A 26,629-nucleotide genomic window follows, 5' to 3' on the forward strand; every position below is an offset into this window, starting at 1 on the left:
AGCGGAACTAGTCCCCTAGCAAAACAGTCATCAAACTCAAGTTTAACAAAACATTCTTGTGGGCCTTTGGTCCAGTGGGAGAACCCTTGCACTTAGAATAATGAGTGCAAGGGTTCGAGCCTCCATAAAAACATTTATGGGGCTTAGTTACAATCCTTCCTCAATTATCAAATAATTGAGTGGAGCCAGTCTATTCCTCACGAAATGTGAGTAGAGTGGACAACCCTCGAATATTTGAGAGGGTTTGAAGAATTTGGGCAGCGCTTCAGCAGAGTATACGCCACGAAGAAGGTCCCAATTGTAGAATTTGTTTGTAAATATTAATTGTAATACCTACAGTCCTGTATAACAGTATTAAAAAAAAAAAACAAAACATTCTTGTGAAAAAGGATGTCTACTGACAACAACATGACATTAGAAGTTTTTCTTCAAATCTCAAGTCTAGATCTGATTGGTACAAAGATTTACCACATATTATGAATAAAAATATTATAATCTTAAGTACATGAAAAAAAATATGTGCAAATGGGAATATGATTTCTACTCTATATTATGAATAAAAATAAAAAAAAGAGAAAATAATAGCAATTTTGAGCAAACAAATAGAAACCTTGCCTTATGCTATTTAAAATTAATAGTATTACATCATAATTAATTTGAGAATTTGCTTTAAGTGGTCCATAAAGTAAGTCCAAAATGACTGAATAAGACAAAATTACAGAGACTTACTTAACCAATGAAACAAGTTGGCTGCTTCAATATTCCACGTCAATGATTTTGGTGCCCAACTCTTTGAGTCCTCCTGGAAGGATTTCAACAACAATACTACGCAAAACTGACAATAAAAGAAAATAAGAGGGGAAACGAATGAAAACAACAACGAAGAAAAATAAGTAGCATCAATGGTCTGTAGAATACAACTTAAGCCTATAGCTTGAGGCAATCACTATGCACAATAAAACTCAAATCACATATACAATTGAAGAACTAAAAATTGAAGAAGTTGGCTATTAAACATATAAATTTCAATGAACATAATCAATCAAAGTCTAAGCATACTTACAACAATCCTCTTCATGATTATATTGATATCAATTGAACTCATTTCTTCATTCCGTAATATTTCTGCAAATAATTAAAAATAAACTTTTTAAAGAGATCTTTAATATTGAAAGCTAATTATCACAAGATTTTATGTACAATTTACTTGGATTTGATATTTCAATGCTTTTTCTACTTGGATTTAAAGGACAAATACGTTATCATGTCCAAGTTTGCCGCATGAATTGCACTTCATCTTCTTCTTGCCAAGAGCCAACTCAATACCACTTTTGATTCTGCCAGTGTTGTTAACATCTTTCTTCTGACCCTTGGTTTGTGAAATATTTGGATCCAAAAGTAATGGCTGAGATGAACTAATGCTAAAGCAAGGATCATCTTTCTGTTGGCAAACAGTGGCTGGTTGGTTTGAAATATCTAACAACTTTTTTGCTAGCTCGTTTATACCATCCATGTAAATCAAGTATGCCTTATTTGAAGATGCAGCAACACATGCTAATTTAGTAGCTTGGTGGCACATATGGCTTAGTCTCAAAGCCTCTAATTCTTCTTTACCATCATTTTTCAAAAAATCTCCCAAATCAATCTTTCTAAATTTATTTGCCTCTTGTCTCCATCTTGGAAGAATAAAATGATTCGGCAGCTTATCAATGTCTAAACGAACAAACACTTTTAGCATATGTCTGCAAAGTATTCCAACAAACTCAAATTTTTTACAATCACAAGTACCCTCATAAGTGTTAACATATATGTTTTCATAATGTTGATTTTGATGATAACAAACAAGATTAAGAATGATTAATCTTTTAAGCTCAAATTATTTTTTATACATTTTAAATAAATCATTATTTTTACATTATAAAGGTTTTATATTTAATGGAAAAATGATTTAATGAAATTGGTTGTTTTTCAAGTTTATAATTTAATTGAAAGAGTTTTGAAAACTTTGAAATAAACAAGTATTGCTTGAAATTTTGGAGAATAACTTATTTGAAAAGTGTCATAACATTTTGGGCTATATCATAATTTCATAAAATTTTGGGATCAACAAAGTATTACTTAGAAATTCTGAAATTAGACCTATTTGTAAAGTTTCATAACGTTTTGGGCCGTAATACAGTATTATAAAGTTTTGGGGTCAAACTGTAATATTAAAAAATAGTTCACTGTAGCAGTCACTGTAACAAGCGGCTTACCGGATGTGAAAAACCGGCAAGCCAGATGTTGGGCAGAGTCTATCCGAATTGAAAGCGGCTTACTGGATATGGTTAAACGGCAAATCGGATTTTGGGCAGTAAGCTTCTGGAGCATAAACGGCTTACCGGATTTCGCAAGCGGCATGCCGGATATTCTAAAATTTAAATTTTTGCCTTAACGGTAACATAAAAGCGGCTTACCGGACTCCTAAACGGCAAGCCGATTATGACCAAAAAGTGCATAACGGCTAGTTTTTGAGCTCAAACTATATAAACTCATAACTAATTCATTTTTGATAATCCAAGCAAGCATAAACAAGTGCACACAACTTATATTGAGCTTCAAATTCAAAAATCATCATAGATTAAATCTTCATTAAGCTATCATTTGTATATCCACTCTTAAAGAGAGTTTTATTGTTGTAATTTTCATTTCTCATCAAATTGTGAGTGTACAAGTGTGAAAAACACTTGGGGTGAAGAGATTGGGGAGATAATCTCTTGATTGTAAAGGTTCATTGACACCTTGGAAGTCAATTGTAAAAACTTGAAGCCTTGGGAGGCTTGAATAGTGAAATCCTCAAGCGGGTGAGCTTGGAGGCGTGGACATAGGCGGGGATTGCCGAACCACGTAAAAATTATTGTGTTTGTTTTCTCTTCCCTTACTCTTTTAATATTGTGCATGATTGAATTTATTGTTTTCAATTTGATTAAGGCAATATATTGAATTGTTGTGTGGTTTGCTTAGCTTAAATTTTAAAATCCCAATTCACCCCCCTCTTGGGTTGCCTAGTTAGTATTTCAATAAGTTTGCGGATTTAACTTCACCATAAACTCTTCAGATTCTCCAAACTTTGTTCTCACTAGGTACTTGAGAAATTCAGCATCACATCCATTCTCTTCAACTTTGTATCGATTAACTTGGCTCCATTCATCCTTGAATTTATTAAACACATTTCTGGTATACAATTGGGATGCATGTTCAAAAGAAATTCTCCATCATTGACAATTCGATATTTGTGTTCTGATTCAAAATCTTCTATCACTTTCTTTTTCAATAATCCTTTTCAACGCTTCTTCATATTTCACAACAAACTCTCTAAGATTTGTCGAGGATGTTACAAAGCCATCAAAGAATGAATTAATGCCCTCACTTCGTCCTGTAGTATTCATTCCAGCAACAAAAATACTACGATTATAAACAGGTGCCCAAGAAGCACGTATTTCATATAGATGATTTAGCCATTCATTGTCTTCCAATTTATATTCTATAATCAAACTCTTCCAAGTTTCTTCAAATTCCTCTACTTTGTAAGTAGACATAATACATTTTTTCAATCCGATCTTGAATCTTGACTTGTTGAAGTACACATGTGACAACTTCTCGACAAACTTCTTCTTAATATGCCAAAGGCATAATCGATGGTGAGTATTTGAAAAAACCATCACAATTGCTCTTTTCATTGCCAAGTCTTGGTCAGTAATGATAGAAACTGGAGGACGTCCTCCCATAGCTTCAAGCCATGTCTCAAAAAACCACTGAAATGTTACCTCTGTTTCATCTTGTAGAAGTGCACAACCAAATTGTATTGACTGTAAGTAGTGGTTCACTCCTGTGAATGGTGCGAACGACATATCGTACTTATTTGTTCTATAAGTTGTGTCAAATGAAACTACATCCCTAAAACAGTGATATGCCAACCGCGATTGAGCATCTACCCAAAAAAAATTGGTTGCTTGCCCTTTTTCATCACATTGGATTGCATAAAAAAATTGAGGGTTCTCAGCTTGCTTTTTCCTGAAATATATAAGGACTGATTGGGCATCCCTTCCATCCAATTGCCTATGACGCACATTCCTTAAGTGATTATAGCAATCTCTGTTGTTAAAGCCCATTTGCGAACCTCCAAAAATTGAACAAACTTTTGCAATATGCAAATTTTCTCTATGAAAAGCTTCAGTCAAATTCTTAGCAGCTTTAGGCATGTGTTTGTTTGACTTCATCTTTATTCTTCTAGCAGGAGTAACTACTTTATGATTGTGAGAGTCCCTAAAAACCGTAATCTTCCACTTGTTTGGCCATTTGTCATACATAACCCGCATACTAGCTTCACACCCACATTTGACTGTTGAACAATTTTTACTTTTTTTTTTGTATTTACCTCACTTGCATCTTTTTCATAGTGTTCTTCCATAAAATTAGGCTTATTAATCTTTGGCACATGCTTCCCTTGATGGGCACAAGTAAATTGTCCACTAGTCACCTCATTGCAGCCTACTCTACTTTTGGAAGAAGATCGAGTTCGAATCCAAAACCCCTCCTATCTACCGTAATCTTCATAGTAGTTTCTAGCTTGCTCTAATGTTTCAAAAAACATCCCCACATATGGTGCCTCTAATTGTTCAAGATTGTTTTCAACCTCTTCGCCATTGTTCCCCTGTAATGTGTCAAACAATTGAAAGAAAAATAAATAATGTATAAAAAGATAAAAAAATTAAAAAAATTACAAATTAGAAAAGTTAGGTAAAATTAATTGTAAAAAATAAATAAAAAACTATAAAAGTATGACACATACCAAATATTCATTATTTTCATGCATCTTCACGAAGAGTTGTGGAGTTAAAAGTTGGAGAGAGTAAAGAATTTTTGCTGGAGCGAGTTAAGACTTTTATAATTGAGGAAGAAAGAAAAAAGCAAACAGAAAGTCATAGGTTAAAAAGAACAAGAGAAGAGAAGAGAGAGAGAGAGCACATCACGTGAAGGAAGGGAAAAAATAAAAGAGTGAGAAAAATTGTAAGTGAGGACCACATGTAGAGAGAGAATATTAAAAGATTTTGAAGATTTAATTTCAATTAATCTCATCCATTGATTCAATTTAAATCTAATGAATATTAATTAGTGTAAAATTAAGAGTATTTTTAAGGGACTGCTGATCTATCCCCCTCTATATATATATATATATATATATATATATAGATATAATCCAAAGCTAGCTATCACTTGGCAGCCAACGAATGAAGTAACAATAAACAATCAAAGCTTAACAAAATCAAGGAGATGTTTAGACGGACACATTAAGAACCGGAGTCACTCATACATGAACCTAGAATTTACTTTCCAGAGACTTCACAATTTAGCAAGTGCACAATCTCTTGGCCCTCCATTGAAGCTACTGGGATTGCTCAAGCTTATCCTCAGGTAAAATTGATTCATTAAAAAAAAAAAATTAGAGAAGAAGACATTCACATGATGAGATCACATTTTAATCCAACTAATTAAGTTTTGAAAGAATATAGATCTTTTGTTAAATCCATCTAGTTATGTTTTTACATCTCCATTGTTGTCACTTTCTCGACTGCATGAAGGTAATTATCTCATTTCTCCATTGCTCAATCTCTTAATTTGCAGTTGATTTCTTTGTTTTTCAAATTAATTTAGGGTTAGGTTCAACTTAGTTTTGGATTAGGTTTTGGTTTCCATCAATTGATGAATTTTAGGGATCTCTTCACTGTGCTCAATATTTGACGATTATGATTGGTATACAACTACTCGAAAACCAGTCTCTTTCCCATTTAATTTCTCTTGTATGCTATAGTGGAGTTATTAATAAAAATAATTATGTTAAAATTAAATTGCCTCTCCTGAACAAAAATTAATGGCTGCCTTAGTGAATCAATCCCTAATTGTAACATAAATTATTTTACTTTTACTAAATTTAGACTCTAGCTATGGCTGACTGCATTTGTTCTAAGTTGAATTTTTCACTTTAGAAGTGAGAGAAGTTTCATTCTAGTTGCATTATTTTGAAACTTCTTTAATTTTATTTTATGTCAACCTCAAAAAAGACAAATGTAGTTGCCTGGTTTTGCAAGAAAAATTCAGTAAAAAATAGCTCTTGCCATTTTGTTACTTATTTATATAATAATTGTTACTCAGATCATCTATGTTGCCAGAAATTGCAATAATTCATGCCATCTTTGACATGTTATTTTTTGAAAAAAAAAATTGATTAAAATATATTCTGGACAATTGTTTCTCTTCAGTCCAAATTCACGGGGTTTGAAATTTTGAATGATTAAAAAATTGATTAAACATCCAGGACACAACTTTTCTAAATTTCAAAGATGTTTAAAAAAATTTTGGGATACTAACTATTTCTTCTTCAATCCTGTATGGAACTCAGTCATCAGAATTAGAGCTACAACATGATTAATTAATTACTTTTACTGCAATTAATTAATCCATATTTTTCTCAAGCCATGTTTTTGTCAATTTGATTATGTGCTATTATGTGGAAAGTAGTAAATGTACTCGAGCATAAAATTTAATTTTGGGTATGAAGACTCATGATTATCATGTGTTCTTAGAGAGATTATTGCCTCTTACAGTGCGAGAGGTTTTACCTAAACAAGTTTACGATGCTTTGATTAAAGTTAACACATTTTATAGAGAATTATGTGCTAAGGTTTTGAAAGAAGAATATTTGGTTAGGCTTGAAAAATGGGCTTAATACTTTGCAAATGAGAAAAAAAAATTCCCTTTTCCTTTCTTTGATATAATGGAGCACCTACCTATTCATTTAGCTTGGAAAACAAAAGTTTTTGGACCTGTTCAATATAGATGAATGTTCCCAATAGAAAGGTAATATCATGAATTTTGTTTCAATTATATTACTAATTCTTTTAAATTAAATAATTTTTTAATTTAATTTAAAATTTTGAGATAGGTCTTTGTGTATACTCAAAGGTTATGTTTGTAATAAGGCTCGTCCTGAAGGGTCTATTGTTGAAGGTTATTAGCTAATGAATGCTTATATCTTGTCCATGTGCTTTATACACGAATTGTTCTTGATGGGTTCAGAATATGCAAGCTGATTTTATGCTTATTTTTTACGAAACTTATATATAGAAAAAAACCACAACGAACAAGAAGAATCGAACCAAGTCCAAACGTATTCATACTACAGGTTCGGTCCCAATGGCTAAGCATAGAAAAGAAATGGTTGAGAGAAAATGTATGACTTTGATGATAACAAAAGTGTTGTTTATTTATTATGATCTTATTGAATTTCAATTTTTTATTGCAGTAATAAATAGGTACTAAACTTAGTCCTCTGGATTTTTTTTCAAGTTTTTTCATGTAAGAAAGAGTGGGATATGGGCAAGTAGGAAGGGAAAGGAAATGCATGTGTTTATTTGATATTAAATGTTCAGGATATTCCTGATTTATTTGCATGATTTCATTACTATATGCTCTCACAAATGTATGCATTTATTATAGGAAACAAGGGAATAAATGAGATTCAACTGTTATAGATCAAGGCTTGCCGATGGATGAATAGAAAATATATCAAGAAGTGACAAGAGAACCAGCACATGGTCATGTTGTTGGTTGGGGAGTTGGCATCAAAGGCAAGGATGTTTATGGTTCTCCAAGTCAAGGAGGTAACAAGCATCTATGTACTGATTTGGAAAAAAAGAAAAAGATTTAGAGAAAGAAGTCAAGAAGTTGAAAAGAATAGTAAAGCTCGTGCTTGGAAAGTCAAGTGCACAAGGATCATCTTAGAAGGTGTAGGTTGTTTATTTCATTTTATTAATAGATTACGTGAACGGGTATGTACTATGTTTGGAGTTCTCATGAAAAATGATTGGTGACTTGTTATTGCTTTATTAGTTGATGAATTATGGATGAGGAAGTGATCTCAAGTGATTAGAGACAAGCCTATAATATAGGTGGATGAGGGAATAATATTAGATTTTTTGAAATGAAGACTGTGCATCTATGTAGAGTTTTTTTTTTATTATACTATTTTTGGTTGATCCTCATTTGTCTCAGCTTCTTTATTATATTGTATAACAATTTCTGTTTCGGTAATAATAATGATTAAAATTCTTTCTTTTACCTAGGATATTGTTTTGACAAAAGAAGATGATGATGGGGGTGAGGATGATGAAGTTGAGGCAAATGATTCATAAACTGAAGAAACTGTTTTAGAGGATGATTGAACATATTCAAGATATGATGATATCATTTTGTACATACATTTGGGTTTTTTTTTTTTATGTAAAAGATACTATAAAATTGATATTTTTGTTGTATTTTTGAATGATGAATTTGTTTTTGGGGTTTTTTAAAATAGCGCCGTCAAAAAAGGTAAAAAAAATCTTTTTTTTTTTTGAAAGTTACGATACTTTCCTAATATAAATATTTCAACAACAAAAAAATTTAATGAAATAACATTACTAAACAATAAAGGTGGTCATTAAACAAAAAAGATAATGTTATTTCTGACAATGTATTTTTTATTTCCGAGGACATGTTGCAGTTGAGAATAATAACTACTATAGTTGCCTCATTGATGAATTGTGTAAAATAGGCAATCTGAAAATTGCTTGGGAATTGTTTCAAAGTTTGCCTCGTGCTGGCCTAATGCCAAATGCGGGCATCATGATTCATGGGCTTTGTGACGATGGGGCAAATGGATAAGACACATGATTTATTTCTTGATATGGAAGCAAACGGTGTGATGCACAATTGTGCCATATTTACTACGCTTATGCGAAAGAATGAGATATCAAAAATTTTTGAACTTCTTCACTCGATGGATAAACGAAATGTAATGCCAGATGCATCTATAGTTTCAATTGGTGCGCGCTTACTGGTTAAGAATGAAATTAGTTTAAACTCGATGCCAAAATTCAAGACACAAAAGTTAGTTAGATGAGTTGAATGTTGATTTAGTAGCCTTGAAGTTTTCAAAATGTTTCCTGCTGGATAAATTGAACTTGTATGCACACATGTGAACCAAAAGAAAAATGATATATGTATCGACATTCTTTTAAATCGAAAAAAGTTTGTCAGGATCGCCTGATTTCGAATTGATTTTAATAGAAAATGTGCTTCAAGTTTTTTTTTTTTTGTAAGTAAAGTTATAAATTCTAGCAATTGAGACTTAATTTGATATTATATTCATTTGGTGTATAGTAGAATATTAATTTTATTAGTTGTAAAATTTATTATCTAATAGATAAACAACAATTAACAGTTGAGAATGAAGTGGCAACTTAATTAATTGTTGGGAGTCCAGTCATTTTTTTTTTCTTTTTTCACTTGCTCTTACTGTTTTTGTTGTCCGAAATTATCTGAAGTTCGATGCATGCTCCAATAATTGGACAAATAATACATGTTCAGTGAGTTGAATTTAAAAAATAAATTATAAAACGAAGAATTCATATTCACTTTTACCGTTATAAAAGTGAGAACCTCTTGAATACGATCTCAAATGAATTACAAATTAAATTAAAAAATAAATCCCAAAGCAAAATCTAAAAAGTTATTTTTTCTCCTAAAATATTGTCCCCTCCCTCTCGTTATCTCTTCACAGCTCTCCCTTCTTCGAGGTTGGTACTTTTCCTTTAACCACAACCCACATGGACTGTGCACAAGTCTCTCTCTCTCTCTCTCTCTTTCCTCTTTATCTAGGTCTACTTCACAACTCCCTCCTTCTCAGTGGTTGTTACTCGTTCATCAACCACAATCCACCGTCGGAACTCTCTCTCTCCGTACCCAAAATCGGCTACTGCTCCATCTACGCTGCTACTGTTGCCCCATCTCCGCTGTTGCTGCTCCTGCTGCTCTTCACTTCATTTCTTTCTACTTACCTTTATTCCTTGTAGGTCACATTTTGGAATTACAAGCATAGAAATTCTATAGTAATGAGCATGAGGCAAATTTATCTAAATCTACCTTGGAAGAAAAAGGATGGATTTATTGTGAATTAGTTTAATGTAGCCTAGAGTTCCTTAAATGTTAAGTTAAAATTAAGTACGTTTATCAATTAGCCTTGAACTTACAAACTTGAAATTTAAAAATAAATAAATTCCATGAGTTTTTTTTTCTTTTTTCTTGGATTAATTCCCTATAAACTTGATCTATAATCTACTATAAGTACTACATCGGAATATTTTACCAAAAGCATGTCAGGACAAAGTGATATCTGTCAAGGTTTTATTGCTGCAAGTAGGGGTGGGCAAATACGGGTTCGGGTCGGATTCAGATCAACCCGATCGGATTTCGGATTGATCGGATTGAACACAAATTCATCCGAACACAACCCGAACTTATAACCTGATCCGATATATATTCGGATCGGATCGAATCGGATCAGGTCAATAAATTGGGTTAAATTCGGTTCGATCGGGTTCGGATTTACAAATTTTCTTTTTTTTTTATTAACATTTAACAATACATAATTACAAATTAACAATTTCACATGTAATATAATAATATATGATATATTACTGCTAAATGGCGAATAATCTGGTATAGTACTATTATACCAACAGAGCTTCAAAAGAGGAAAAGGAAACTCGGGTTGCAGCCTTGCAATTACCGAGTTGAATGGATCTTGGATCGGATTAGGTGATGGTGGAGGACTTGCGGCGTGGAGCAGCAGATCCGGTAGCAGCAGATCTGGTAGCAACAGATCCGGTAGCAGCAGATCTGGTAGCAACAGATCCGATAGCAGCAGATCTGGTAGCAACAGATCCGGTAGCAGCAGATCCATTTGCGGTCCTCGCGGAGCAGTTAGCGTCGGCGGTGACTGCGGGCAAAATCGATCCAACTGCCCCTTGCTTTTTCGATATGTGTGCGTGGCTGTGTGCATGAAATCGTGAAGAGTGTTCTTGAGATGAGATTGAGAAGTTGAGGAAGGGAGAAAAGATGTGGTTGTGGCTGTTAGAGTGAACTGAATATGGTTCTCTTTTTTTTTTCTTTTTTTTTTTCCGTTTTGATGCAACTGAAGAATGTTCTTGGCTTGGCTAAAATGTGATTTTGTCTTTAGCTATTAAAGAGTGTTGAGTGTTCTTCGTGTGCATGACTGCATGTGCTCTTGGGTTTAGGTTTCGTTTTTTGACCTTTAATTTCTTTTTTTTCTTTGGCAACCCGATCGGTTTTTCGGATCGGATCGGGTTAGCAAGAATACATCCAATCGGGTTATATCAACAACCCGATCCGATCCAAACCCGATATTTTGCCCACCCCTAGCTGCAAGTGCATTATTTTCTTTGTACTAAAGTGAATCTTCGATGTATTTATTAAGTTTAGTGGAGCAATCTTAGTTAATTTTGATGATTTATATATGCATTTAATTTCATTTTTAATAATTCATGTGTAGGACATATGGATTCTTGGCTTTGCTTAGACTTATGGTTTGTGTAATTTTATTCGGGATCAATCAGCTTCGAGGATAAACACTTGTAGTTCATCATTTCTTGGGCATGGGACTCATCTTTTTTGTTCTCTATTTCTATGGTAGCAGTTTTATGTTTTGTGTTGGTAGGGAAACTCCGTGATGAAATTTTGTCAAACTTTGCTGACGTACTCTAATTACCTTGTTGCATGGCGAAAGCATAAGCTCATAGTTGACATTGTTGTCATTAGAGCTTGTTTTCATAAAATAAGTGTAATTTGAAAGTACGTTGTACACTATTAATTAGATTTATCTCCAACAAGTCTTAATGCATGATGTCTATCATGTAATATATTTTTAATTATTTTGTTTAATTTATATATGTTGTAATATATAGCTTAATAGTAGTGTAAAGTAATGAAAATGTAATTTTTTTTATTAATGCTAATACTAAAACTTTATCATCATGTAATTTTTTATAATTATTTTGTTTAAATTATTTATGGTATGTTTGTGTTTTAATTAAATAAACAATTATTTTTGAACTATGACTTAAATTGTAAGGTTCAATTCTCTCACCTAAAAATAGTAGACTTCATTTTGAGCTAACAAGCCCCTTTAAGTATTATCATAATATTAATATGTAATATTTATTTTTAAGAGAAGTAGTGACATAAGTGAGGATGCAAGAGAAGTTGTAGAGATAGCTAAGAATTCTGGAAACTAGTAAGGTATTTATGAAGGATAATTTCAACCATTGATCAAGAGTTATGGTAGCAAAATCCTAGCCATCCATTAGCCTTAAGGAATCTTATAAATACCCCCTAACCCCCTTTCATTTTCAATACAACTTAGGAATTAAAACATTTGTTTAGGAGAGAATCAAAGCAATTGATAAGTTTACTCTCTTTATTCTCCATGAGATTTCTAATCACTCTATTTAGGGTTTATATTAGCATGATTTTAGATTGATATAGATTATAATACGTGATTTAAGGTGTGTTTAGGGTTTTGATTTATTGTGGGTTTTAATAATCAACCCTTGGTGTATTAAGCACACTGGACAAATTCTGGACAATATGAGTATCTCGAATTTAAACATATATGTTCTGAATGATTTTACTTAAGAACTTTATATTTCTGAAAACTAGACATGTAGTACTTATTGATTAAATTTTGTTTCATAAGATTTGACTTTGTTTTCAATTTTATATGGATTTGTGAATCGGACACTAATACACTGGAAAACTGTGATTCCAGCAAGGCAATCAGATTCATAAACTTATTTGTACTATTAAATGAACTCGAAACATTCTTAAATGTTATATAGGAGTTCATACATGTGTCTAGTTTTCCCGGTTTTAATTTCATAATTTTCTGATCAGTATCTGATTTTATAAAATTCTTAGAATAAGTTCGGCTCGGTTAAGATACTGTGAAACAGTTTTGAATTTGTCAAGCAATAAATAGTTTTGAAAATGTTTTTAGTATCGGATCCTCTTGGAAATTTGATATGAGGTACGCATGGATGTCCAGAATGGTTCTATAGAATATTATGTCATTTTGATTTTCAGATTAAGAGTTAAAATTTTAAGAATCTGACTAACACGGGTATGAATTAGCAAATCAGATTCTTAGGAGAAGCTATTAATAGTTATATCTTATATTTGTTAAGGTATTGGAGGTGATGGAGACTTTTAGAAACTTAGAGGTGTGTTAGTTCAAATCCCTTTATCGAGATAAGTAACTTTATTCCTAATCTACTAGATATGTATAAGTATTTTGATATTATTATAAGTATAAATGTTTTTATACTACTTAAAAGATTAATGGATTTTCATAACAAAATCAGTTTACAAAAATGTTTTCAAAACTAAATCCTTTTAACCAAATATTTCATAAATGCTTTTCAATATGTAAATTATTTTACGACATGACTATCTTTTATAATTTTGTCTATAAAATATTATGCAAGCCTAAATTATTGTTATAGACTTTTATGAATCTGATACGAATGTTTTGTACCCATGTCTGATTTCAATTATTGATGATTGTATAGGATTCCTAATGTTTTGACTCATTGTCCATAGTTATTCTGATTTTGATTCTGATTCTGATTGTAATATACGATATATCTATCTGGACCAGTACTGAGTTTTTGTTCTGAGTGTGCACACGATATTCTGATTCTGTTTCTGGCCGGGTCATCGGAACTATAGGTGACACCATGTGACATGAGCTAACTATCTGTTTTCTGTGAATGTGATATCTAATTTACTTTCATAAGTAACTATGCTTTTGATATTCTGAGATACAATGAATTTATGTTATTTTGTTGTGATATATCGTAAAAGAAGGCTTGCAATATTTTTGGTATCAGTTGGGCTAGTGTGTTAGAAGTGGTTTTACTTACAGAGTTGACGACTCACCCCTCGTCGTTGCTTTTTGCAGATTAAGTTCCGTTTGAAAGGTATGCCTAGCTTTGGAGTTAGTGATTTCATTTCCGTTTGCTATTTGAATAAGAAGAGGAATGAACTCATGTTTCTATTTAGTTTATTTCTGTTATGAACTTGTAATTTGAAGTTTGAGACTTTTATTATTTTTGGACAGACTATTTAATGTAAAATGTGTGAATTTGTAGATTTAGTTAAATAAGAATTTGAGGTATTTTAATTTGAACTTTATGAGTAAGGATTACGATTTGTAAGTAACCTCATTCTCCAAGTGTTTCACACGTGTTAGATTTGGGGCGTTACATAAATATTTAATAAAAATTGTTTATGAAATAGTACTATCGAAGATATATTCTCTATTTTTAACTTTTTCAATCGTGTCTACCGAACACATATTATTGTTTTTAATTTTAAAATATATGATACGTAAAATGATACAAGACACATTTAAATTCAAAATGCAACAACTACAAAATATCATTTTCAATCTCTTCTTTTTTTTATAGAAAATACTAATTCAGAAATAATACTGAACAAAAACTTATTTTTGGTATGAATAATGTTGTGCTAGTTTTATAAGCTTAGATGCACCCTCAAATTTATTAGAAGCATCAACTCAACCCCCTATTTAAGGTTAGATTTACGTATTGAATGATATCTAACCTAATGTTGACGCTTAAAAGTAACTATAATATTCTATATTGTAATCTCATTATATTAACTAATAAAATTTAAAAATGTAAAAAGATTGATAATATCAAAATAATTAAAGTTGAAATCCAAGAAATTACACAAAAAAGGGTACCTAAATCAAAACTAAAAACCAAAATGCATAAAATTTCTTTAATTGAGGTGGTGACAATGAGTAGTCCTCATAAAATGAGTGTAGAAATTGAGTGGTTTTAGTACATTATATGATTAAGGAACAACTTCTATCCTTTTACCAAGTTATTAGTACTATGTTTACTTGTTAGAGTAGGAATGAGAAGTGTTAATTCCTCCTACTCCAGTACTTATTTGTATATTTTAAAGGGATGTAAGAATTTCACTCTGTGACTCCCACTTATTTTTGAAGTAGGGAGTGAGATTCCCAATCCAATGGGAGAAGATCCACTCCCACCTTTTCCTTTTTTTACTTTTCTTTTATTAAATTTAATACAATTATATTTAGTAAAATAAAATAAATAATATCATATTTATATAAATAATATTATTTTATTATTTTATAAACTTCCATTTATTAAAAAGAATAATATTAATCTTATTTAAATAAAATATTATTATATTTAGTTAAAAATAATAGTTTACATCAATTCTAAGTTAAAATTATTTAAAAATAATATTATTATATTCATAGAGAATTGATAATGTTACAATATATTATCTTTATTTGAAAATATAATATTATTATATTTATTTAATATTACTAATAAATAATAATAAATAGTTTATTATAAGAAAATATTAATTTTGTAATATGTTGTTAATAATAATGTTTCATTTTTGTTGCTCTCATCAATAATTTTTAATTTCTAAAATTAAAACTAATAAAAAATTATTATTTACTTAATTAATAATATTAATAATTATTGTTAATTTACAAATATAATGAAATAAATATTTTATTTTTCAAATATATTTTATTTATTAATTTTGTAATTAAAAAATATAATTCTTTAAGTTCTTTCTTAAGTAGAAACATCATATATATTAATTTATTGTTAATAGAAACAAAACTAAATTTTTATGACTTAAAGATAGGTGTTGAATAGAGGCCATCTCATAGAACACAAAATTAAAAGCAATGGTGATATCATAATTTTTTGCACTAATACGAGAGTATCACACTAGAATTTTTTCCGCATTATAAAAAGTTTGTATTCAAGGATAAATAAGCAACATCTGGAACAAATTTTACAAAAAGCCTCCAGGACATGTCATATTAATTTTGTGATACGAAAAATAGTATATTAGTCACTAGATCTTCTTTCCACATTACAAAAAATTAGAAATGCAATCTAAATCGATATCAATTACTAATTTTATAGTGAATGGGTAATACATGAAAACAAGGAGTATTTTAATAATTTAAGAAATTGTTAGTCATTTACCCTAAGTTTACTTTGTATCCAAAAATACTACGGAAACTTTAACTTATTTAGTTTTTTAACCTTAATTTATTATTTATATGGGAGCTGCTACCTTACATGTAATGTAAGGTACAACCTCTCACAAACTGAGTTGTAGGTCCCACTTGAGCCCACAGCCTTGTGAGATGATGTCATGTACCTTACATTACATGTAGGATAGTAAAATCCCATTTATATTAGTCGTTCATAAAAAAATAGAATTGCCTCATAAAATGACAAAATTAAAACAAACACAAATGACAATATCAGTCATTTTATAAGGATAATCAAGTCTTTTCGGCACCAAATTACATATTCAATCATTTTAAATGTTATAAATTATTTTTAGACTGAGTGACAAATCCTGGTTATTTTAACAATCATGGCCATTTAATCCATCTAAACATGATATTCCGAGTAGACTGATGTTTGCGTAGGAGAATAATGTAAAAAAAAGTGGCACTTTTATTAAACTGAATAAATTTCACAATTTAAATTAGAAAACAATAAAATTTCATAATTAACATTATGAAGTGGAACTATAAACAAAGCGTGGATGATTTGCAAGTAGACTGATGTTTTATTTTAAATTCCTAATTAGTCATGGAAAACAAAGCATCATTGCACTACATTCACAAACGCATATGAATGCATTACAGTCTAACCGGACAAATAGTCAAACAAGGAGTTGTTAAATTCTGACAGGGCTTTTGAATTTTTTTTTAATTTTATACTAAATCATCAGTTCGTGAGACTAATTAAATAATTAAAGTGAAAATTTTAATATTTTAACTGCACTGATTTTGTCATTTGTGCATATAATATTTTTTTATTTCATTATTTTATTCCCGGAATTGAATTCCATTACCCTGCTGTATCCTCCACGAAAGCAACATAACAAAATATCATTACAAACTAAATCATACAAACTGTACCTCACAAGCAGATTTTTTTTTCCTTCTTATATATTTTCTTTTCTTCTTTTGTATTTTTTGCATCCTCCCAACTGGAGCTTGACAAAATTTGACATGACCCGATTACTCGACACAAATACGACATAAATAAATGAATATGAGTCGTCAAATTTACCATGATTATTAAATGGCTTGGGTCCGGGTCAACACGATTTTTTTTCGTATCGAGTTAGGGTTAAAATTCTTAACCTATTTACCTGATCAATGACCCGATTATATTTTTTGTGTCGGGTTATTAGGTAATTCGATTATTTTTTCATATCGGGTTTGAGTCTCAATATTTTGATACGATTATTAAATGAGTCGGATTTAAGTCGACCTAAATTTAACACGACCCAATGACCCATTTTGTCAGGTCTACTCCCAAGAGCTATAGCCTCTAAACCGTTTAAGAAGTCTAATATTTATTTAACAGCTAGCATGAAATATTTGTATTGCATTCACCATTAAGCCCATTAACCAACGTCTCATTCCTCTCCTTTTTTTTTTTTACTCCGTTTTCTCTCTGTGTTCTCATTTTCGTTTCTTGACCTTGTATTGGGAGGCATCCTCAAAAACAAAACAAAACTTCTATGCAAGAAACAAGAACACATCGATCCTGTGAATGGGCCATCCATCCACGCTTTATTTATAGTTCCACTTCATAAGGTGTGTTTAGCTTTTGAGTGCTGCTGTTTGCCCCGAAATCGCGCCCCGAAATCGCACCCCGAAATTAAAATGCACCGTTTGCTCTGAGTTAATCACGTGTCTTGCTTTATAAAAGAAAAAGTTGGGGAAAGAAAAAGCAAAAGTTGTTTCTTCACGTTTCTTCAGTCAAACACGTGGGCCTAACTTGCTAAAAAGTTGGGGAAAGAAAAAGCAAAAGCAACGTTTCTTTGTTATTTCCTTCTTCTTTGTTACTCATTTCCTTCTTCGCTATTTACTTTGCATTCGGGCAGATCTGAAAGAGAGAGGAGTTCATTGCTTTACAAAACTCTACATTACGAAACTTGTAAGTATTTATTATTTTTACATTAATTTATTGAGTTGTTTCATTTTAATTTATGAATGTTAGGTTATTTCATTTTAATTTATGAATCTTGAGATGTTTTATTTTAATTTGTGAGCTCAACCATGAGTATTTATATTTAAATTTACTTAACCGTGAGCATTTGTATGTAAATTATTGTATTTTATTTATTTCAATTTGTTGAGCCGTGATAAGTAATTAATAATGATTAATTTGCTGAATCGTTAATTAAAAATATCTATTTATATTTTTATTTGTTTGTAAACTTAATGAATTAGGGATAAGTAATTAATAATAATTAATTTGCTGAATCGTTAACTAAAAAAATCTATTTATATTTTTATTTGTTTGTAAACTTAATGAATTAGGGATAAGTAATTAATAATAATTAATTTGCTGAATCGTTAATTAATAATATATATATTTTTTATTTGTTTATAAACTTAATAAATTAGGGATAAGTAATTAATAATAATCAATTTTGGTATAATTTATTAAATTTGCAGCAATAATTGACGAGATTGATGAATTAGAGGTTGATGAAGTGGAGGTTGATGAAGTAGAGGAATTTCAAGATTTACAGGAGGCTAATTTTGAAGGAAATAATGAAAATTTGGTGGAAGAGCCTACGGTTGGGATGTGTTTTAATAGTCCAGATGAAATGTTTGAATATTACAAAGCTTATGGCCAACAAGAGGGATTTCCAGTGATGCGGAGATCTTGTAAAAAAGGGGATGACGGGAATATGAGATATGTGACATTTAGTTGCGGGCAAAACGGCAAGTCCAAAGGCAAATCCAATCAGGTTTTGCGGCTTCAACCTAATCAGAAAATTGGATGCAATGCTAAAATTGGAGGACGTTTTGTTGGTGGAAAATGGATAATTGGAAATTTTGTCCTTGAACACAACCATGCTATAAGTCCGAGCAAGAGTAGGTATTATCGATGCAACCGTACCATTAGTCCTTATGTAAAAAAGCAACTGGAAATAAATGAAGAAGCAGGAATTAGAATGGCTCAAAGTTTCAAGTCTATTGTCGTTGAGGCTGGTGGCTATGAAAATGTCGCATTCTTAGAAAAAGATGCTAGAAATTATGTTGATAAAGCAAGGCGATTAAGGCTTGGAGAAGGGGATGCGGCTGCAATTCAGAAATATTTTTAGAAAATGCAAGCAGAAAATGATGGATTTTTCTTCAGTTTTGACTTGGATGAGGAGGGTCGGTTAAACAATGTATTTTGGGCAGATCCAAGAAGTAGGGCAGCCTACAAAGACTTTGGAGATGTTGTTACATTTGACACCACGTACCTTACGAATAAATATGACATGCCATTTGCTCCTTTTGTTGGAGTTAATCATCACGGTCAGTCTATTTTGTTAGGATGTGGGTTGATTTCGCATGAGGATACAGAGACATTTACGTGGTTATTTCACACATGGCTATCATGTATGTCCGGCTCTCCTCCCCTTGGAATCATCACAGACCAAGACAGAGCGATGCAAAATGCAATTGAAATTGTTTTTCCAAATACTAGGCATCGATGGTGTTTGTGGCATATTTTGAAAAAGGTGCCCGAGAAGTTGGGAAGGTATGCAGAATATCATGCCATTAGATTTTCATTGCATGCTGTTGTTTATGATTCATAGACTCCTATTGAATTTGAGGAAGCTTGGCATGACATGTTAGATAAATATGATATTACTGATAATCAGTGGTTAAATGGTTTATATGAGGAAAGATATCGTTGGGTTCCATGTTTTGTGAAAACAACTTTTTGGGCTGACATGTCAACCACTCAACGTAGTGAGAGTATGAATGCTTTTTTTGATGGGTATGTTAACTCAAAAACAACTTTGAAGCAATTTGTGGAGAAATACGAGAAAGCAATGGAAAGTAAAATTGAAAAAGAGTGGCAAGCAGATGCTAGGTGCTTCAGCCAACGGATGCCATGCCGTACTAATTTCGCAATGGAAAAACAAGTTGAGGAAGTATATACTATTTCCAAGTTTCAAGAATTTCAACAGCAGCTGATGGATAAGATGTATTGTGAGGTTTTCAATTGTGGGGGATCAAAATATGAAGTCATCGAAAATGATGGAAAGAGTAAAGAGAAAACTTTTCAAGTTACATCTTTTACAAAGCCAAAATTTACGATTTGGATTCTTTGTTGTACATGACGTTAATAACTCCATGTAATTACCGCATCCGTTACATAGCTGCTGTGAGTTTCGAATTTCACTTGTGCTAGTTGACATTGTGGTTAATTGATTTCCGAAACTACGAAACAGAAAAAAAAAATCGAAAAAAAATTAGAACATACAACAATTACAGCACCAGTTACACACAAATAAAACAGAAATTAAATTCCCAGGGTGTCAAAGTGTCCAATTCCTAGGGCTGGAGGAAAATAAAATAGAAACATGAGAAAAGCTCTCTCGAGATTGGTTGCTCATTCCTTGCTTCCACCATTTATTTAGCATTTTAATCAAACTCAAATAAGCCAATCAATTCAGGCATACATCAAAAACATACCAATCTAAACATTTTTAACTAATAAAAAATTATTAAAAAATAGAAGAAACAAGAGTAAGTCAAACAAAAAATCACTATGTTCATAACCAAACACCAAGCAACCCTCTGTTTCAACCCTGAAGAAACAGAACACCACCTCCCCAGAAGAAATGACCAAAACAAGCATAACACAGATAATTAAGGATCTAAGCACAGTAGCAGCAAAGCACAACCGATATTCATCATTCCAAACATCCAAATCCAGTATCCGACTCGATAGCAAGCGAAATATGTAAAATCTGTCCAATTTAATTTTTGTAATTTACAAAATGTTATAGCAACCACACCCACAGTATCCGACTCGATAACTAATTCAATTAACAAAAAATAATTAAATAAATAAAGCTACCTCTACCACAAGAAGCCAGTATAAAACCACCAATCAGATGATGATACATGCATCAAACACAATAACGAAAATTGAACGAGAGCAAGAGAACGAACCATCGAACAAGAGTTGAGTTCAGATCTGAATGACTTAAGTGATGAATCTGCCTGAAGAAAAAGAGTGCTGCTAACTGGAAAGAGAAATGAAAAGTGAAAGCAAAATGTTTACCTTGCTTTATGGGAAAGTGAAATGGAAAGTGAAAGCTCAGAGTGCTGTTAACTAGAGAAGTGAAATGGAAAGTGAAGACAAAATTTGACAACAGGAAAGTGAAATGGAAAGTGAAAGCTCAGAGTGCTGCTAACTAGAGAAGTGAAATGGAAAGTGAAGACAAAATTTGACAACACGTGTGGAGATAAAATTTTCCCAACTTTTTCCTTTATAAAGCAAGACACGTGATTAACTCAAAGCAAACGGTGCGTTTTAATTTCGGGGCGCGATTTTGGGGCAAATAGCTTTTTCCTTAGCTTTTTTCCTTTTTCTAATTGAATCGGGAGCCATCATTTGTAGCGGCCCCAAAAGAATAACATTATTGTGAGTAATGTATCCTACTTGCAAAATAAACGGCAGAATGCCGTTTGTGGACGGAAATGGAAAGAAAAGGACAAATGTTTCTCTTCTTCTATTTTGGTAATTCTCTTCTTCTTCTTCAACCCTAAATAATCAAAAGCTCTCCAATGGCTTTCGTATCCTCAACTCGTTCATTTCATTTTACATCAATTTCAATATCAGCTCTTAGATGTAATTTCTCATCTTCGTTCCCTCATACAAGAAAACCCACATCTTCAATTTCGGAAAATGAACCCTCATATCCGACTACAACAGCTAAACTGAAGGAGTCCCTACGACTGACAGTCAAAGACCGAGCCTCACTCGAAAAATTCCTCAAAGAAAGGTGCAAATCATCAGGTCAAGGTGATATTAATCTTATTACTCCTAATGAAGCCTTGTGTATCTTTGATTACATGCTCCGTATGCACCCTTCTCCGCCTCCTGTCTCTTCCTTCAATATTTTGTTTGGTTGTCTTGCTAAGAATAAACATTATGATACTGTCCTTTCACTCTTCAAGAGGCTCAATTCAACTGGGTTGTTTCCAAATCTTTGTACTTACAGTATTTTGATTAACTGCTTTTGCAAAATGGGTAGAGTTTCTCATAGTTTTGTTGTTCTTGGGAGAATCCTCAGGTCTTGTTTTACTCCAAATGCTGTGACCTTTACTTCTTTGATTAAAGGTTTGTGTGCGGAGAGTAGAATCGTGGAGGCTGCTGCATTGTTTACGAAACTTAGAGTGTTTGGTTGTGAGCCTGATGTTTTTACATACACCACTTTGATTAATGGATTGTGTCGAACTGGCCATACAATTGTTGCTCTAAATTTATTTGAAGAGATGGCTAATGGAAATGGGGAATTTGGTGTTGTTTGTGAGCCAAACACTGTTACATACAATACTATTACAGATGGTCTTTGTAAGGAAGGTTTTGTGGACAAGGCCAAGGAACTGTTTTTGCAGATGAAGGGTAAGAATATTAACCCCGATGCGGTTACTTATACCTCTTTGATTCGCGGTTTTTGTTATGCTAATGATTGGAATAAGGCCAAGCATTTGTTTATTGAGATGATGGATCAAGGGGTACAGCCGGATGTTGTGACTTTCAATGTGATCATGGATGAGCTCTGCAAGAATGGGAAGATGGAAGAAGCAAGTAGGCTGTTAGAATTGATGATTTTGAGAGGATTGAATCCCAACACATCTACTTATAACACATTAATTGATGGTTATTGCTTAAGTGGTAAAATAGATCGTGCGAGGGAATTATTTGTTTCTATGGAGAGTAACGGGTGCATGCATGATGTTGTTAGTTACAACACATTAATAAATGGGTACTGCAAGACTAAGGATGTAGAGGAATCTTTAAATCTATATAGCGAAATGCTTTCTAAAGGAATTAGGCCAACAGTTGTTACATATAACACCTTGTTTCATGGCCTTTTTGAAATACACCAGGTTGAGCATGCTTTAAAACTGTTTGATGAGATGCAGCATAATTATGTGGCAGCTGATACCGTTACGTATAATAACTTTATTGACGGGCTCTGCAAGAATGGTTATATTGTAGAGGCAGTTGAACTATTTCGTACTTTGAGAATTCTCAAGTACGAACTTAATATCGTATCCTACAACTGCCTCATTGATGGATTGTGTAAAATAGGCAAACTGGAAACTGCTTGGGAACTGTTTAGTAGTTTGCCTCATGTAGGCCTAATGGCAAATGTTGTAACATATAACATCATGATCCATGGGCTTTGTAATGATGGGCAAATGGACAAGGCACGTGGTTTATTTCTTGATATGGAAGCAAAGGGTTTGGAACCCAATTTTGTCATATTTAATACGCTTATGCTGGGTTTCATCCGCAATAATGAGACATCAAAAGTTATTGAACTCCTTCACAGAATGGATAAGAGAAATGTAATGCCAGACGCATCTATACTTTCAATTGTTGTGGACTTGCTTGTAAAGAATGAAATTGGTTTAAACTCGATTCCACAATTCAAGAGACAAGTAAGTAGACGGGTTGAATCTTGATTTAGTAGTGTGTCTCTTCTGCTTTAAAACCAGATCTGGGGAATCCCATTCTTATTACAACGTGTGAAGGAGTGTTGTGTATTGTTGGCATGTTCCCAGGTTCTGTTCATGGATTCTGTTTACAGACATGGCCGACTCTTTGTCTCATCGGATAAGTTTCAAATAATTCTGGCAACTTTTTGTTGTAAAATTACTTTTTTATCATTTAATTCATATGTTTTCCTTCTATAATGCCTCTTTCTCATTACCTGCAAGTGCAAAATTTTTAGGCTCTTCCTCTTAGACCTCTTTTTCTTCTGTAAAAAGATAATTTTTTTTTTTCATTTTTTCTTGCAAGGGTACAGGTTTATGTTGAAACTTTCGGTTAGTTAAATTGATTGTCTTTGATATTGGAACTTCTAGTTGAACTAGTTTGCATTTTGAATACATGAGATTACCAACTGTAACGGGAATTGGTGCCGAATTGATTTTGTTATAAGGTTTTTCAGTCTGTGTTCATCTTTTATTTCTGTTAATAATTAATAGCACAGCTTGTCTTCTCTGCTTCTTTGGTTCCTGTCAATTGTCAAATATAAACTTGTAAAGACATTTTGTTTTGGCATGGCACATGCTAGATTTTGTTTTTGGTTTGAATGATACTACACATCTAAGTAATTGTCCAGATTTTTTTCATTCCTAGTGACATGGCACTCAATTGAATGGTGACTCGTGAATCATGATTGTGTGTGTTGGTATTTTTTATACTACGTGTTGGCAAGAGAAAGTTAATCCTTTTTTTTTTTTTGGCTTTTGGATTTTGTTTCCTTATATATATATATATATATATATATATATATATATGTATACAGTTATTAGCTTCGACAACTTGAGCTTGCAGTCTTGTGAGTTTAGAACCTGCCAAAGTAAGCATACACATGACAATGAAGAATTGAAGATTGTAAACGGTTATTAGCTATTGTTGTGAGTTTAGAACCTATATATTGTATACAGTTATTAGCTATTGTTGTGAGTTTAGAACCTATATTTTGTATACAGTTATTAGCTATTGTTGGAGCCTTGAAGTGTGAACTTATCATCGTTGCCTACAGTTGCCTCATTGATGAATTGCGTAAAATAGGCAAACTGAAAATTGCTTGGGAACTGTTTCAAAGTTTGCCCCGTACAGGCCTAATGCCAAATGTTGTAACATATAACATCATGATTCATGGGCTTTGTGACGATGGGGCAAATGGATAAGACACATGATTTATTTCTTAATAGACCATTCTCGGGGCACAAAGGGCGTGATGCCCAATTGTGCCATATTTACTATGCTTATGCGAAAGAATGAGACATCAAAAGTTTCTTCACTCAATGGATAAAAGAAACGTAATGCCAGATGCATCGATAGTTTCAATTGGTGTGCGCTAACTGGTTAAGAATGAAATTAGTTTAAACTCGATGCCAAAATTCAAGAGACAAAAGTTAATTAGATGAGTTGAATGTTGATTTAGTAGCCTTGAAGTTTTCAAAATGTTTCCTGCTGGATAAATTGAACTTGTATGCACACATGTGAACTAAAAGAAAAATGATATACCATTGTGGAATCGAAATTCTTTTAAATGGAAAAAAGTTTGTCAGGATCGCCTGATTTCGAATTGATTTTAATAGAAAACGTGCTTTAAGCATGTCCTTCGGCATGAGGTAATACTATAAAGTTTTTTTAAGCAAGGTTATAAATTCTAGCAATTGAGTCTCAATTTGATATTTATATTCATCTGGTATAGGGTAGAATATTAATTTTATCAGTTATAAAAATTTATTATCTAAAGGATGAACAACACTTAACAATTGAGAATGAAGTGGTGACTCAATTGTCAGGAGTCCAATCACTTTTTTCTCTTTTAACTTGCTATTTCTTTTGTCCGAAATTATCTGAAGTTCCATGCATGCTCCAATAGAACAAATAATACAGGTTATGATCAACTTTTTTTTTTTCAAATAAAGGAACCACCTGCATCGATACTCCATAAGCAAGTTTTTCTTTTGGCTGCCCCTTATATTTGTCACACCCCTTGTACTAGTGCCCAATGAAACCACAACAAAAGCAAAAATCTGACAATCTCTCATATACTACTGTAATTAGAACATTATGAAGTTGTACCCAAAGGCAGCATGAGTAAATGATTGTTTTGTTATTTCCCCAATTCCACTTGCCTCTTTTAGAACTATCAGAGCTCGTTCAAAAAGGCACGGCCCACCTGATAAAATTCTCATCTTATCAACTTCAAAGGCAAATTTAACATAAAAATCTTACTCCCAAAATTTTCAATTTCACCTATTCTGCTATTCTGCATACTTATTGTAATGCTCACTTGAGACCCTCTCTAGTAACTCCTCTTAGATGTAAGATTTTGCCCAGCAGAGAGCCCTCAACTAGCTCTCTCCCATTCCCTTTCATGACATTACCAACAACTACATTACTTTTTTTTCCTTCTTCTAATGTAATAACTTTACACTTGCAGATTAGTTCTTCTGTTTCCATGAGGCACTAAAATATAAATCCATTATGATAACTCGAGTATCTACCACTTCCTCTGTAATTAAGACTCAACAACTCAAATGAAAAACTTAAAACTAAAAGAGACACCCAACTTGTGAGCAACTTTCGCAGTCTTATGGGCTACTACCCTTTCATTCTAGATTCTCGCTCAGAGAGAGAGAACCTGTGAAGAAAGACTTCTATAGGTAGGAGAGCGCTTACACAGTAGATTATTTATATTTCTTTGGACTGACTTTTTTACTTTATCAAAGACAAAAACAACATAAACAAAGACAGAAGATTAACAAAAGCATCAATTGCCAAAGAGTAGAGAGTATTATTATATTTTAAGAACATAGGTTATGGCCAACTTAAAAGAAGCAGTTAGGGCTTGTTGGGTACTGTTTTAGAAGCCTTATTTTCATTTTTGTTTTGGGAGTATAAATATAATACATATTCAGTGGGTTGAATCCAAAAAATAAGTTATAAAACAAAGAATTGATATTCACTTTTACAGTTATAAAATTAAGAACCGGTTGAACATGTTCTCAAAC

At 32.2% G+C, this 26,629-nt stretch overlaps 3 protein-coding genes across 4 annotated transcripts; 1 reads left to right on the forward strand and 2 right to left on the reverse strand.

The window, feature by feature from the left end:
• Positions 1–1,243: 1,243 nt before the first annotated feature.
• LOC112096292 lies at positions 1,244–2,400 on the reverse strand. The gene is made up of 2 exons (XM_024179722.1): positions 2,256–2,400; positions 1,244–1,713 (listed from the first exon to the last, which is right to left on the reverse strand). The coding sequence occupies exons 1-2, from the start codon at positions 2,398–2,400 to the stop codon at positions 1,244–1,246; spliced, it is 615 nt and encodes a 204-aa protein (XP_024035490.1).
• Positions 2,401–3,284: 884 nt separating this feature from the next.
• LOC112096293 (protein FAR1-RELATED SEQUENCE 5-like) lies at positions 3,285–4,358 on the reverse strand. The gene has a single exon (XM_024179723.1). It carries the CDS (start codon positions 4,356–4,358, stop codon positions 3,285–3,287), a length of 1,074 nt encoding a protein of 357 aa, XP_024035491.1.
• A 17,145-nt stretch (positions 4,359–21,503) lies between these two features.
• On the forward strand, positions 21,504–24,570 carry LOC18034872 (putative pentatricopeptide repeat-containing protein At1g12700, mitochondrial). Of its 2 annotated transcripts, XM_024178832.1 has the most exons (2): positions 21,504–23,530; positions 24,403–24,570. In XM_024178832.1, exons 1-2 carry the CDS (start codon positions 21,644–21,646, stop codon positions 24,421–24,423), a joined length of 1,908 nt encoding a protein of 635 aa, XP_024034600.1. In that variant the 5' UTR covers positions 21,504–21,643; the 3' UTR covers positions 24,424–24,570. The 2 variants fall into 2 exon arrangements, with proteins under 2 accessions (XP_024034600.1, XP_024034599.1); XM_024178831.1 differs by lacking the exon at positions 24,403–24,570 and having other exon boundaries at positions 21,504–23,558.
• The last annotated feature ends 2,059 nt before the right edge of the window (positions 24,571–26,629 follow it).

The sequence above is a fragment of the Citrus clementina genome, unplaced genomic scaffold, assembly GCF_000493195.1.
Source record: "Citrus clementina cultivar Clemenules unplaced genomic scaffold, Citrus_clementina_v1.0 scaffold_8, whole genome shotgun sequence".
Taxonomy (NCBI): Eukaryota; Viridiplantae; Streptophyta; class Magnoliopsida; order Sapindales; family Rutaceae; genus Citrus; species Citrus x clementina.